At 44.7% G+C, this 15,887-nt stretch overlaps 1 protein-coding gene across 3 annotated transcripts in view; it reads right to left on the reverse strand.

The window, feature by feature from the left end:
- NEK6 (NIMA related kinase 6) overlaps window positions 1-15,887 on the reverse strand; it is an 884,175-nt gene that overhangs the window by 279,792 nt on the left and 588,496 nt on the right. For all 3 annotated transcript variants that reach the window (XM_069609453.1, XM_069609452.1, XM_069609454.1), the window contains exon 7: window positions 11,762-11,870. In XM_069609453.1, the coding sequence (XP_069465554.1) occupies window positions 11,762-11,870 (109 nt within the window). The remainder of the gene's footprint in view (window positions 1-11,761; window positions 11,871-15,887) is intronic.

Consider the following 15,887-nt stretch of genomic DNA (forward strand, 5'->3'; position numbering starts at 1 on the left):
AAGGCAAAACGCACAAGGAGACAGCTGTTCCAGGATCGCAGTTCAAGAGAAGGAGAAAGGAGGCGAGACTGAAAAGGACGACAAGGAGGGAAGTGCCCTTTCCCTTTTTGACCCAGACCGGCAAAGCTTCCGAAAGAGGAATAATATGACCGGGAACTACAGCGAACGTGTGGTGTAGCAGATGTCAATGGTGTACGGAGCCCTCCCACACTGATAACCAAGGCGGAGGGAGGCGATTGCTACCATGGTACCGTCCTTGACCCCAGAGACAAGAAACTTCAAGGAGTTCAGCGGAGTCAGAGGGAGAACCAATAATAGACCAAGCTGTGTTCAGCAAAGGTTGCAAACGGCAACATGATTTGAACAAAGAACTTATCTATTACAGAACTTGTAAAACCCAGGGAAAGACCAGTTGCAGAGTGGTCCGGCACCACAGGGGCACTTATTCAAAAGACTCTGGTTGGTCCCCTTTTGTTAAAACTACAGATAAAAAGGAGGCCCTAGGAGAGCCTGACATAGGGCGTCAAAGTTGTCATACAAGGGTTGAGTAAAACCCCTTGTACACTTGAAAGTCTTGGACCCGAAAACCAAAGTGAATTGATGGTCTGAGCCTTGAGGGAGGCAATCGTAAACCCAGAAGAAAAATATGGAAGGTAACTCCGGCATTGTGATAAAGCATAGTGAATTGTGTACAATGAGCTGTACAAATCCTGACTGAGTGCTTTAAAGGAAAGCCTGACTGGGGGCTGAGAGCTGGACATGGGTAACGTGAACAACCTAAGGGGTCTAGAATGACTTTCTGATGGAACTGTACCACTGGTAAATGTGAACCCGACTGAGGGATGCCTGCAAAGCGGGGTGAAGTATGTTAACCCTGTGAACATTGTGTTGCCAAAAGTGAACCCGGCTGAGGGATGTCCACAGTGAAAAGCTGTTTAAAAGGACATTGAGACTCATGATAGTACAGGTGAAGAGATTGTGAGTGAAAGGCTGTGGTGAACCCGATAGAGGGAGGCTAACATTCAAGAGGATCGAAGCCCAGTTGAGGGGTATCCAGGGGTGAAGAGTCATCAACCAGCGTATACAAAAAAAAGTACTGAAAGGAACTTTTTTTGTGGTTATTGTTGATACATCGGGCCCATGGGTCCAGCAAGTCTTTAGTGTTGTTGAAAGTTAGAATTGCAGTTTACAGTTAAGGCAACTATCTCTTTTGAACAATTGCAACAAATACTGTAGGCAGTCTCCTCTGTGTTCTACAGTTCCAACCAATATTAGGAAGCCTGAAATGGCACTTCAAATAGGTTTTCAGGAGTTCCAAAAATCCAACACAGTACAGTACCCATCTGCGCCGTGGCAAATTGCGTACAACAGTAATGTGTTCCCATTCTACCATACCACATCCTTTTCTCTGTGAGCCACCTCCCACACCCCCCTTTTCATATTACTCTCCTTCATGCACTTAATGCAAAAGCCCTTGAATAGCTGCACTTCCTCCGCAGTGTGTTGCTGCATCAGAATTGTACTGCCTATGTGCCCATCGCACAAATGTGCACTCTGTCTGGACTTGGGCCTATGATAACATGGCTCATGCACCGGGCCAGTGCCATCCATACATGCCCACTCGCCATGCACCGGTGTGCATTGAATTTTTTTACTGGAGACAGTGGTGCACGGCTTCAGTTATGGGCTTCATATCCCATGCATTGACTATAAACAAAGTAAAGGGGTTTACTGTCATCCTGATGCCTTTCTTATTAAAATTCCTAGATAGGGCAGCCTAGCTACAGATACAGCGATGCCTTGAATCCAACAATCTGCTAGGACTAAGACAATCGGGTTTCAGACCCAGGCATGGGACAGAAACAGCGCTCAGTGACCTAAAGACCCAAATCCAAATGTTGAAGGACAAGGGTAGACTAGCCTTGCTTCTCCTCCTCGCCCTATCAGCGGCATTCGATCTGGTGAACCATGCGTATGCAAACACCTCTCAACTGCGGCATATTTCTCGGATCAAGCCAACGCTTGGATCAAATCCTTTCTCAACAATAGATCTTTGCTCCTTCCGCTTCTGCCTTACCTACTCCAGTTACATGCAGGGTACCGCAGGGATCATGCCTGTCCCCTACTCTCTATAATGTAGGAGACTAGATGATCTGGGAGTCATATACACAAACCACTCTGACGACACCCAGATACTCGGAGCCATCACCGGTGATCACTTTATAGACAGTAAGACCCTTAATAACATCTACAGTATCAGCCAAGCATGGATAGCAACATGTGGACTGTGTTTAAATGATGATAAAACCGAGTTGCTTCTACTAGGGTCCTCGTCTAAACTAAACAAACTAGGAACAATTTTCAACTCCTTCAACATTGATGGCAATTCAATTAAAAGTTGCTAAAGCGGTGAAAACATTAGGGATCTACATTGACTCTACACTTGCGCTAAAAAGTCAAACCAATGCATTGGCATCCTCTACAGCACACACTGCAAGCTCATCACAGTCTGCCGTACTTATCTGACACCACCCAACTGTATCTCATTAGCCAGAGCACTAGTATTATCCAAGCTCGACTATTGTAATGCACTATATCTTGGAACATCCCAATATAATCTCAACAACATGCAATCTATGCAAAATAAGGCCATCAGAGCAGCATTAAACTTTCCAAGGAATCAACATATTACTGCAGCCAGACAAGCCAACAATTGGCTTAACATTAAGCAAATAATCGATCTTAAAACTCTGTCCCTTACACATAAATGCTTAATCAACAAAGCACATATTTACCGATCTAGTAACATCAACCGACAATCTACCACCAGATCAGCCCAATCACACTGTGTCACTATACCACGCTTCAAACAACGTGCAGGAGGGTTTCGTTTTCCAGTCTTAGCGGCCAAGAAATGTAATACATTACCTACCCCCTTGAGGAACCTGTATTCCCTCTCTTCAGCAAAAAGGTAAAAACGTGGTTGCAGGAGAAAGACCCCCACCCTGTGATGCATGAATATGTAAGCACACACTGTATTTGTAAATCCATGCATTGCCTCTCATTCAGCATCATTAGGTTCGACTGATTTAGTCATATCCTTGATGTAGCTGAACATATTGTATGCGCATTTGTAAATTTTGTATGTCTATAATGACTTGCTTATGCTATGTTTGCCTGCTTATCTGCAACATGTACAGGAGGAACATATTGTATGCACATTTGTATATTATGTATGTTTATAATGACTTGATTATACTATGCTTGCCTGTTTAATAGCATGTACGAATAGCGCCCAGATGCCTTTGGGTTGGGTTTGCGCTCTGTAAATAAACTTAACTGGTCCAGAAGAATGACTCCCTTCTTCTGGACGGGCACAGTTCCATATAAAAAGGGGCCGGGGATGTCTCCATACCCCTGGCTTTGTTCAGGCTTCACTAGGCAGTTGAACACAATAGGGGGAATGTCTCTTTGCCCTGGCCCCTCTCAGGTTTGTTTTCACAGTTACACAAAGTAGGGGGATGTCTCCCTTATCTTGGCCTTTCTCAGGCTTGTTGGGCCTCTGCACTGGCTCATTTTGGTAGACCTGGTATACTCGCCTGCCAGGTATGGCCTTGGTTTCCAGACACTTTCAATATGTCCTCTTGTGTTTGTTTCCCGACCTCTTTATTACTGGTTTCTTTTCTCGGGTCCCAGACGCCTTCACATTGCTTTTCAGTTCTTGGGTCCCACTCCCTTTTTTATATTGGCTTTTCATTTTCAGGCCCCAGACTCCTTAATATTGGGTTTTCATTCTCCGGGCCCAGATCCCTTCACATGGGTTTTTCTTGCCCCCTCGAGGTTCCCCAGCTGTCCCGTACCTTCCATGTGCGCTCCCATCTGCTCACCTCGACCTTCTCTGCATCTTCCGATGGTTGTTGGCAGTTGGTTCCTGTTTGTGTGCTGCTTTACGCAGTTCCCTAGTACTTCCTGGGAGCCGGGCTGTGCATACCTGCTGGACCATTTCCCACAGCGCTCTACCAGCTTCGGTTCCTCTGTCTCCTCTGGAGCAGGTAGGGACGCCGTATGTTCTCCAGCCAAGTCCCGGTCAGCAGCTGTAGGATCATCTGCGCCGTCTGCGGTATTCGAACTTCGCTGAAGGTGCCTCCATGGAGGTACTGACAACATGGTTAGTCCCTCTTCCACTTTTAAAGTCCCTTCTCATAAAAGACCTAGACTGTTTATTAAGGTTGTCTTGAGGGTTCTTCCGGACTCCAAGTCTCTTCCTCGTCCCAGTATGTCGAGATGACAGTTCAGTGGAGTCATCTCTACTCTTCCTCGTCCCAGTACTATGGGTACCATCGGTCTGGCATAAGTACATAGGAAAGTTGGTAGGAGTAGAGGGAGATCAGGAAGGAGGGGTGAAAGAGGTGGGTGCATTTGGAAAACACCACATCTGGCCAGGATGTCCTTCCCTCTATCCCAGAGGGGGAAATCCTCCCGCTGAGTACTACCCACAGGGGGACTATCGGTAGCAGCCTCACTTGTCTGGCCTCATGGGAATGGCCTCCCCGAGGGGAGAACTAACGACATCAAAGGATTCGTCACAATGGTTTGAGCTCCCTTTTGCATTGCATTTCTTACCTTTGCATTTTGGGTGGCTGTGAGGAGAAGCCCCCTCTGCCCCCCACTGCCCACGGAGGTTAGCCTCCTGCAGGGCTGTTAAGTGCATGGTGACATAAGAGGGTGCATTAACGCTCATCATGGATATGCGTTGGGCTGTGATGCAGCTGGGACGCTGGCCTCCAAATAACAAGATGAGAGCTGGGTGCGAGTACAACGACTTCCCATGCCTTTCGTTGTGTTCCTTTTATTTTGTTGCTTGCCAGTTGACAAAACAAATACTGTAGGCAATATGTGGTCCAAAGATAATGCAAGGCTAGTGCAGCGGTTGCCCTCTCGCGAGGTTGGTCAGGGCTGGTGTCCTGGAATCCAATCCAGGAATCAAAGTTCACAGGTTCAAAGCCCCATGGTATCCAGCGCTGCTTTTTAGATCCTTCACAGAGAGATCTCTATTTTTTTTTTAGGTTTTTGATCCTTTATGTTTGGTGTCTGCAAACAGTAAAATAATCCAAGTAGACAATAAGTGGTCAAAGTGCCAGACAATTGGAGCAACAATTAACCTCTGGGCATGGTTCTCCCAGAGGGCTCCGTCCGCTGCCTCGGATGATGGAGGCAGCCTTTCTATCCAGCAAGATGCCCAGAGTGGGAAGTCTGTCCAGGGATCAGATATGGGGTTGGATCTTTGACAACAACTCTGTTTAGTATTCCATTATTTTTCTTTTTCTACACACAAATTAAAACTCAAAACAAAAATACTAATAATTAGCAGAATTGTAACCCAGGCGCTGGGCCAGCAGATTAAGGCTGCCTTTTCCAATTTCTTTCCTTACCACTTGCTTTGTACATAATAAAGTGATTTGTTCACTTACTGTGCCAAGGCTTCTTGTGTGAGGAGCTTTGTCCATTCTATCTGATAGTTCTTTTATAAAATGTAGGATTTGCTGTATTTACTGAAAACCCAGGGTCCAGGTAAATTGCTCTGACACTTAACTACCCCTGGCATGCCCTCTGGTGTGCACCAAGGGGTCAGTGTTTTGTTTGGTAATACAGACTTGCGGCACTGGCCGATCACGTACACACTCATATTAACCTCCTACAAAGGCCTGGTCATCTCTGGCCTTTTGTCGCTGTGCCGTGTGGATCTGTATCTTTGTAGTGGGTCATTGCAGTCTATGGCTAGGACAGGGATTCCGCTTGAGGGTGGTAATTCACACTCCCCTGCAGTTCCAAAAGCCCTCGATGACCCAGTGGCTGTACTGTATCACTCGGTCAGGCATGAAGGGGACAACAGTGGCATCAAGATGTGGAGTGAGGAAGCCCATGATGCGTGCGTTGTGGGATCATCACTATACCCAATACATTCAGGACAAGTAATCCTCAAATGGTAAAAACAGATGCAGAAGTCCATTGTATATAACACAATAGTGGATGGCTGCCAGTAGACTAGCCACTGGTCTTGGAAGACAAATGGTGGAAAGTCTGACGGGAACCAATGGAGAAGTAACTGGTCTCAGTGACCAAGTAGGACTTAGTGAGGGACAGCAAAGGGAAGCATAAGATCGGGCAAGAGTACTACCTTTTCATCCACAAATTCTTTTTTCTTATGCTTACAATCTGGGTGTGGTCACCCTAAAACCTTGCATCCACAAAGGCGAGTATGGTGGTCCTCAGAAGAGTAGGGAAGCCTTGTTGCCTGATCCACCAATGTTCACTCACTTGGGGATTGCTGGCAGTACCAGATCAAATCATTATCACGTATTAATGTTTTTTATACTTGAAAATACATTTATCTAACGGGCCCAGAAAAACGCTCTAGTCTCCAATCGTTAATTCTGATTGAAGCAGTTTACAGATTCGGACGACCTCCAAAAGCAAAACAGAGTAGTCTTCAAACATCCATTAGGGAGGTGATCGACGAACCACAATGTCGTCCGGGTCAATGGAGGAGCAATGGTAATGATCGATCTCATGGGATGTCAAAGGGAAGGTGCTGGTCTAATGTATATACACAAAGAGTAGCCAGCTTCAGAGGGGAATGGGCAAAGTTTATGGTGCATTGGCTGATAAGTTCCTAAATGCATTACCCAGCAATCATCCACCAAGCACCTGTTAAAGAGCCATCGATAAGGTCAATACCTGGGCGTGGAGTAAAGTCGATGGTGAATCTGCTTTCTTTTCTGCAAGAGCAGCCACCGGCGAGTCAATTAAAGTGCATGTGCATAGAGGGATGACATAGTAAAATTAGGCAATGACTACCAAGACCGTTGCGGAATGTGTTGGTGGCAGAGGGGGTGGGTGGCTGTGCTCTAACACGACAAATGAGAGTGTGGTGAGATAGAAACAGTGACCCTTGGCAACCAGCTTGAGTGCACGAGATAAATATGCCCAATGCAGTGTCGGGGGAACAAGCCAGAAGTTCTACAAAGCATTGCCCCCAAACATCACATTTTCCTGAGCACTCCCTAAACGCTTTGGGCTACCATATCCATCAGCTTTATACAGGAAATTACATTCAGGGTGGGTGAGGTGGAGGGGGCAGATATCTCACAACCCGCAGTTAACTGCTTCAAAACCTGATTGCTTGGCCCAGGATTGCATTCATTGGAGGGGATAAATAAAAACAAACAAGTCAACAAGTAAAAACAATGAATTAATAACAGGTGTAAAAGGTACCATTACTGAACACAAGTAAATCGCGAAGCAGATCAAAGTCTAGGATCCACCTGACGCTCTCAGTGGGCTTGGAGCCTAGTCACCAATATTGAAAAGTGGTTGGCTCTAGATTTGGAAGTGACCTTGCTGAGCTCTGTATTCTTGGTGCATCGGGGTAGAAATGTAGGTTGCAAGATCACAGGTAACTAGTTTGAGGTTTGGCCAAACACCTCATTTGTTAAGGAGAAGGTGGGTTTTTGTTCCTGGCTATCTTTCTTTTGGATTTCAAAGAATTGCACTATGAGCCGGAGATGGTGAACTCCACCGTCACCACAGGGACACAGTTTCCCTCCACAAATCCACACACTTCTTAAGTCGCCATAATTCATGGCGCATGGCAAGGATGACCACCCCCCCCACCACCTTTAGATATGCTTCTCCCAGCTCTCCCCCCCTCCTACGTAGTCCCAGGCAACACGCTTCTCATGCACCCCATTCTGGATTGCCCAGCACGCCACTCTGAATGCCTGCCTGACCTCCCCTGACGCCATTAACGCGGCACACAGTGCAAACCGCTGCACTCCTACTACAGCCCCTGGCACCACGCATTCTCATGCATTCCCATCTGGATTGTCCAGCACGCCACGTCCTATGCCTCCCTGACCTCCTTAGAAGCCATTAACCCGGCGCACAGTGCAAACTACTGCACCCCTGCCAATCTCCAAGACATGACCTGCTCCCACCACCAGGCACCACGCCAGTCATGCTCCTCCCAACTAGGGCTGCAATCTGGACCTCACCCCAAGAGATTACACCCAGGACCTCCATGCTCTAGCCACAAGCCCACACACCACTTCTCCAGTCCGCAGTACCATCCAATTACAGGATGCAATCACACTACAGAATCTCATTTGTTTTTCAGGGACCTACCTGAGCCACTGCAACCGCAGCATTAGCACCCACAGGGGGCTACAAGCCAATTTCAATAGGGAAGAGGCCACACACTCTACAATCATGATAGATACCAGGCTCTTCTATATTCTTATAATTGTCTCTTCTCCCTCCCCTCTCTTTTCCTTTGCCGCCACACCGGCTCATATTGCATTGTATAAAATGTTTTGATGTTTCAATATGCACTGATTATTTTTTATTTCACTTTCACCCAACACCACTCTCCTTACACCTATACTTATTGTGTGTGTCACTTAAACTGTCACCAACTCTTCACCACACGTGGCTTTGAATAATGAATCAGCCTTGATAAAGACCTTAGGGTCGAAACACGTGTCGGCTGACAACAAGGGGACTCAAGAACCCCCCGTTGTACTAGATGTATATTACAACAAAAACCAACCACTTGCACAAATAAAAGCGAAATTAAATCGCAATCAACAATGTGTGAGAGCAGTTCTTTGAAATCCAAAAGCAAGATAGCCAGGAACAAAAACCCACCTTCTAGTCACCAATATATCCTGGGTACACCAGGTAGGCATTCAACGCTGCATCCACCACTGCTACAGAGAACGACGGGCACCTGCATGCATATGATCTTAAAAGGATGCCTAGGTCACACACTCCTCCCCCTCCAAGCATGCCAGGGTCCAGGGCCAGCGCATTAAGGTATGGATGCTTCCATTCCCACCGAATGGCCAGGAGCCATCTAGCCATGGGATGGCGGACATCATCTCTAAAGGCTGTATCAAAGACATGGGGGCCAAGGGAGTGTTGATATGTACTGGCTAAGTGGGCAATCCAGCCTATAAACTAAAACGCAATGTGCACAAACGTTGCTCTCGGGTACTGCAAGAGTTGCTGCATCGAGCATGTTTTTGGGGCTCTTGAGCAGGTCCTACTCTATGACACAAGATGGGACAATGCCCGTCTGCTATTAGCTAAACTAACTCCTCGCTGACCCATGCAATCACCATAAAAATGCTGTGGTCAATTATTAATTTATGAACACCAATTTAATTCTGTCCTTACCATTAATACAATATTCTGAAAAATGGTCTTCAACATTAGCGATTTTAAAAAAAAAAAACTATGATTGATAATCATGATTCAATCAATATGAGAATAGGATTTATTCTCAATAGACAATGGGACATTTGTTAGTATCAATCTAATAGAACCTGAGGAAGGCTGTGGCACAATTGGTGCCCCGATCGATGAAACAGCCGAGTTTGGTGACGGTTTTGATAGTAGACGCAACAAATGATTTGGAACCTACCCAGTCACATTTAGTTTTCTTAGACTGGTGGAAAATGAGGCCCTGGCTATTAATGACCTATTCCTCTTTTTGTATGTTTATTCTAAATATTGATATGTTTGATTGTGTTAAAATATACATTTATCATTAGTATCCAATTACAAATGACTATCGTGTGTATCTTTGATCCAGATAGGTCCATTGTAAAACCTTTTAACATTAAGTCAATCCTAACTTACAATTGTAAGCTTTAAGTTGACAACACACACAGCTTGTGTTATGATGGACAAGTGTATGTTTATGGTGAATTAACATGTGTCCTAAAATCAAAAGTTACCATTTTCGGGAAAATAAATTACAAGCACCGTTAATTCCGATTCCCATAGGGTAATTTGGGAGCTTTCCGATTGATGGGAATCTTAGCCTGGGAATAAATGCAGACGCGTCAGTCCAACTCTTTATACATGTGAAAGCCCAGCGTGAACTTATCCCAGCAACAAGTTCACTTCCACTACTTCCCAAAGGGCATCAATGAGCCAATGCCATCCTTAGATGGTCGCCATGTGCACCAACATCTGACCCATGGGTCTGCAACAAGTGGCTCTCCGGGAGGTTTTAGACTGGGACTCCCATGATCCCTCACCATCAACTGTCCTGGCTAGGGCTGATGGTAGTTGTAGTCCAACACATCTCGAGAGCCAAAGATTGCAGATCCCTGATCGCACAGTAACTCAGGTATAGTCTCATGCACTGTTTGACTTTCCTGATAAGAATAAAACTGACCTATGCTGCTTGAATAAGTATACTTCCCTTGAAGCCACTGTAAAGCCCCTTTAGGTTAGGATTTGGATACACAGGAGCCCTAAAATAAAGCTAGGGTTCATCTTCACACATGTTGCTATGTAAAAGCAACTGGCATGCATGACGGATGACTTGAGTTTGTCTATCTGAATTAGACTAGTGTACAAAATACACTAGTCTTTTGGGAGGAGGGACTGCCCAGGGACAACATGTATGTCTTGCAAGCAAGACAATGTAGTGCAACACAGGTTCGAATCCCGATCCCGCGCTTAGAAACAACTCACGTTATAAAAGAACAATTATAATAATTATAATTGATGGGTCACGCCCCCATCCCTGCTATGAGGGCCTCGTAAATAGTTCCAACGTTTGTTTTCCAATCCGTTATCCATTTGCATCTTCACTACTTCATGCCAGAGAAATTAAATGGTCCCATATTTAGCGAAAGAAACATTTTTATAATCAATAGAAGGGGCCTCTTTGAATCACCGCAAAGGGATTTAAATATTACGTTATCGAGTGTACTCCACTGAAGGAGCGACACCGCTACCCCAAGTACATTCATTTCAATACAATTACCTTAGCCCCATAATTTTGCAGGGTTTTTAGCAATCAGTGTGGCTTCATGTGGTTCCCTGGTCTTTCGAACACCACAGTCGCTGGGTTGAGCAGTACTTTGTATGGCACACAAAGACGCCTTGTACACCAATCCCAATGAACAATGGCATAGCAACACTCACACATTGATGAATGCAGGATATCATTTTTATGTTTTACAAGAAAAATACATTGAACCAATTGACTGAATATTTAAGGAAAATTAACGAGCATTGTTAAATTCAGTAGCTGTCTTCCAATGTTGATATCTTGGTATGTGCTGTTGCAATTCCACCAAATAATTGGAATGTAGCATTTTCTTTGTTTTAAAAAAAAAATTGATGATAGTATTAAGAAGAGTCATTGCAGCTCTAAAGAATCCCTCACTAAAGAGTGCCTTTGATCATGATAGAGGGGCAAAGAAGTGCTCAGTTTTCATTAGGCACGGCGTACATTCCATTCGTGATGGAAAGATTGTTACTCAACAAGAACTACCTGGGGCGGATTTAACATTCTGATTTCCAGAAATTCATGTCAGACAGAAGAGGCCATCACGAGTCCTCGCTAATGTCATTCTACGCCTAATGAACCCAATTCTTCTGGAACTCGCCGCATCCACTCGTCTCAGTGTTTCGCTCCCGACACCGGACTAATGGCAGGCTTGACATATCCACTTAATGAAAACACAACAGACCCTCTTGATAAGAGCATTCCAGCACCACATTTTCATTATCCGACAAGGTTACACAAATCCATCTTCCGCGATTGCTATGATTCACACAAACACGCAATGGTCGAAGACCAGCACGTATCCTTTTCGAGAGGAAGCACTTTCCCTAAATGGGCCATCAGATGATTATTTTTTCAGTGTATAAAATAAAGGCAATTAATTAATATTACCTCTGTGCATCACTCTGCGGGAGTGCATGTGCTCGATTGCGCTGCATAGCTGCACAAAATATTTCCAAATTGTCCTTTCCGGTATTAATCGCTTTTGCTTCTTAAAATACTGCAGATGAAAAAAAATAAAAAAATAAGAGATTAGTGACTACAGCGGCAAACCATTGCATTGCGTTACTTGTGCTGCTCCTAAGCTGTTTGCTCACATGTTAATGAGCGCTGACAGAACTGTTTGTTTTTTAATGGCGTTTAACTCCTTCGCTGTCGCTAACGAGCGCCATGAAATCCCTCTAATTAACAAACATTATAAAAAAACATGCCTAACTGGATTTGACGTTTTTGAACGGTCACCAATTAGAATTTGCATGAATCCTCTTAATTACCTTGTGAAACATGTGTAATGCCTAAAAACAACAAATGTTTGGTGCTTTCCGCCTGAAGCAGTAAGACTATTCCAAATAATGACGTCTCATGGTAGCGGGCAACACCGCGACAGAGGTGGAAAAGCCGAGGAAGACATTCTGTTCTGCAAATTCAACATACATTTCAATTAAATAAAGTTATTTGTAAAAAGGGTATTTTGCAAAGCACCCAACGCAACATGAAAACTTCAAAGGGGTCGTTTATGCTGGACCTTAAATCAACAGTATTCCTAATAGCTATTGAAACATAACAATCAAGGAGTATGTGGCAACCAGTAAAAGGATCTAGATAGAAAAATGTATAGTTTATCTCTCAAAATTAACATGAAAAAAGAGGTTAGGTTCTTAGTGTATGATTGGTGCGGGCAATGTGGCGGAACCGAAGATATTTTTCTTTTCTTCAGTGTTTCAGGTATTGGATAAAGTGTTGAGTTCCGGGTGGTCCACTGGAAAGATTAAGGGCAGGGGATGGGGGTCCATTTAAAATCTAACCACACATAAACCAGTATGTGAAAGGAGGGACAAAAGACGTAAAGGAACAACACTAAACAGATCCCTTTAGATTTGGTTGCAACATATTAGCCCAGTACCGCGCAACTTTGTTTGGGTGCCAAAACCGGATCATATCCAAGGTCCCCATATTCCAAGGTGAACAACTGCCATGCAAGAGTGGGCTGGGAGCCAAAAGAGGACCTGGAAATAAGGTTCAAAGTAGTCCTATTTTCCACATTCTCAGCAAGATCAACCCTTTTCCTATGAGAAAATGTGGAAATGCCACACAAACGAGGCCCAGGGTGCAGATGCCTACCGGGAAATCTCCAGAGATCCCTATAGGCCAGTCCACCCCTGCTGCCTTGCCCTCTCCTGTATCTAATCAACACAAACAGGCACCAATCAATTTCGTCACTTAAAATCTAAAAAGGTTCTTTGGCTTAGAAACCTGCAAATGCTGTCAACATTTTAAAAACATATTCAAAGGAAAATTATAAATGATTACACAATTACAGAACCTAGCGTGAAAGAAAGGCACATATTTGAACCAGTTCCAATTTGGATTTGTTTTTAACCTAAACAAATGTCCTTACTTCAATCAACAAGAGCTATAGGCGTACATTCGCCCTGTATACAGAACACTACAGTGCAATCAGCTGCTGTAAGTAGGTTTATTGTATAAGCGCATTTTCCTATTGTTGGCATCTGGGCATTTCAGGGCTACTATTTTCATCAAAATAGTCCAATTATATTAAAATCATGCAAAGCAACAAGGGGATTGACAGCCAGGCGCAGAGTGAAAAGTGAATCTGACACCCAGCAAATTTCCTACTTTTTAGATAAATGGGGAAGGCGCGTCACTGCTGGCGAGATTTATACTGCGGATATGGTATTAATGCCAGAATATTAGCACGGTTCTAATTAAGGAATTTGAGAGAGGACACACTAGACCATAAGTGGTAGTCGTCTAAATGTCACGTCCGATTAGATCTAGATGACATTTAGCGGAAAGTCGAAAATTCTCAGGCGAGATGTGGCGCGCGGGTCTGTTACGCCGGCTTTGTAATCCCTCATAAATAATGCAGAGGCGTAATGAAGAGGGTCGTGGTTTACCACTATTGCAGCCTTATAGTGTTTCTACTGCATGCCTATTGTCTCTCTGCTTCACTTCCATTTAAAAAATAAATATAAAATACACAGAGTAAAGAAATAACATTAAAACATTTGAGAACATTGGAATGTTGGTAGCTCCATTGCAGAAAATTTAGTGATTGTGTGCTATAATGGCTGGAATGTGTCTTCCAGTGTTTCTCGTTTGTCTCTCTCTGTTTTAAACAGAACATGCCATCTTCAGGGGTGGAACGTTCCAATAGCAATGATGCCACCATTATCAGGCTATTACAAGGGGGTAACACTTGGCCGTCGTTAAAGGGCCGTGATGTTTTTCCTATCAAGGAGATCAGCCGCTATAACTATAATGTAAGGGTACCTGGCACAACACTGCAATGCTCTGCATTCATTTAAAATCAGCATCATGCTTGAGAATAGCCACTGGTTTATATTTAGCTGCATTTTGAGTATAGCCACTGCGTTAAATTCAGCTGCATTTTGAGTACAGTCTCTGTGTACAATTTAGCCTCGCTTAGAACTCGCCCACATTTAAATCTAACTGCCTTTTGAGTATAACGTCTGCTGAATTTAGGTGCATTTGGAATATAGCCACCATTATATTTAGCTGCATTTTGAGTATAGCCACTGTAGAATTTAGCCGCTCTTTGAATTCGCCGCCATCTAAATTCAGCCGCATCTACAAACCCAAGAAACCAGCCAGGTGTGAGATCCCTGAGGCTATTCTGCCAGTAAGACCTCGAGAATCCCTTATTCGGGTGGCCAGGACACGGCCATCGCTGTTGGATCCAGTTCCTAGGGTTCGACCAGTGGGGAGGATCAACTGGGTAAGGGTACCCAGGGTTATGTTCGAGGGAATACCCCAGGTGGGACACAGTACCATCAAGGGGAGGCCTGAGAGGTAAATTAAGTCTCTGAAGCTTTTATAAGCTATTCCCACTCATCTCTTCCACCCATCGAATCTTCCTTACCAAAGGTAAAGCCCACAATACATTCACATCTGGTAAACTTGTTATGAGCCACAACTCCCAGACTCCTGCTTTCCTTGGTTCTCAGCTGGATACTCCTGGACATTCATTTCCACATTTCTTTAGATATTTTGTTCCGAACATCCATTCACTGCTGGTCCCATAATCCCCCTGGATTATTTCACGATTCCAGTTATTCCAGTCTGCTTCAAGAACCCGACGAATCCCTTCCCTCAGATTGTCCCTTTCCGAGCTCCCAGGCTGCTTTGACAACTCACTACCATTCCCACAATCCTCCATATTTAGGTCACGATAAGAACTCCCGTCATTCTCGTTTGTCTCGAAATCCCTCCAAAACCTATCCTTCCAAGATCACCCCCAAACACAAATACGAAAACCATAATCCCATGTGAGACCTGTTTCCCTTGCAACCCTGTAGGGTACTTTGACACTCCAACTACCTCCTATTCTGACAAAAACCTTTACACACTCAAGACAATGGACATGTCCCAACCCTGGCATCAGGAAAAGTCAGGCCATTAACCTGATCACACACACACACCTGATGGCCCTTTCCATTCCCCACAGGGATAAAAGGTCGAGCCAGAGAGCACATGACGAGCAAGCTGAGCATGGCAGACAGCACAGCTACGCAGGCACGGTATTTCAAGAGAAGGAGAAAGGCGGCAGGAATCGAGAGGGAGGCTGTTGGAAGGCCAGCTAAATAAGTCAAAGTTGTCACACAGAGGGTCAAGCAAAATCTCTGTACAATCAAAAGACTGATCTACAAGCACAGCGAAAGAAAGGGAAGCGATTCCTGCAAACATTGAACTGTGTCAAAAGATAACATTGAAAGTAAAGAGGGGTCAGCGCCCAGAAGAGGGGGAGCGAGGGGTGAGCCACTATCACCCTGATCGAGAGCCACAGTAAACCCGGTGAAGGGAGGCTAAGAATTGAGAGGGGTCGGAGAAGAAGGGTCCGAGCCCGACAGAGGGAGATTCAGGGGTGAAGCCATCACCCGAGTACTGATGGTCAAGAGGGGACTGAGCCCGGAGGAGGGCGATCCAGGGATGCAGCCATCATCCAAACTTCAAGTAAGAAGTGAACTGACATAAA

This window comes from Ambystoma mexicanum, chromosome 8 (genome assembly GCF_040938575.1).
Source record: "Ambystoma mexicanum isolate Mex_15411 chromosome 8, UKY_AmexF1_1, whole genome shotgun sequence".
NCBI classification, from domain to species: domain Eukaryota; kingdom Metazoa; phylum Chordata; class Amphibia; order Caudata; family Ambystomatidae; genus Ambystoma; species Ambystoma mexicanum.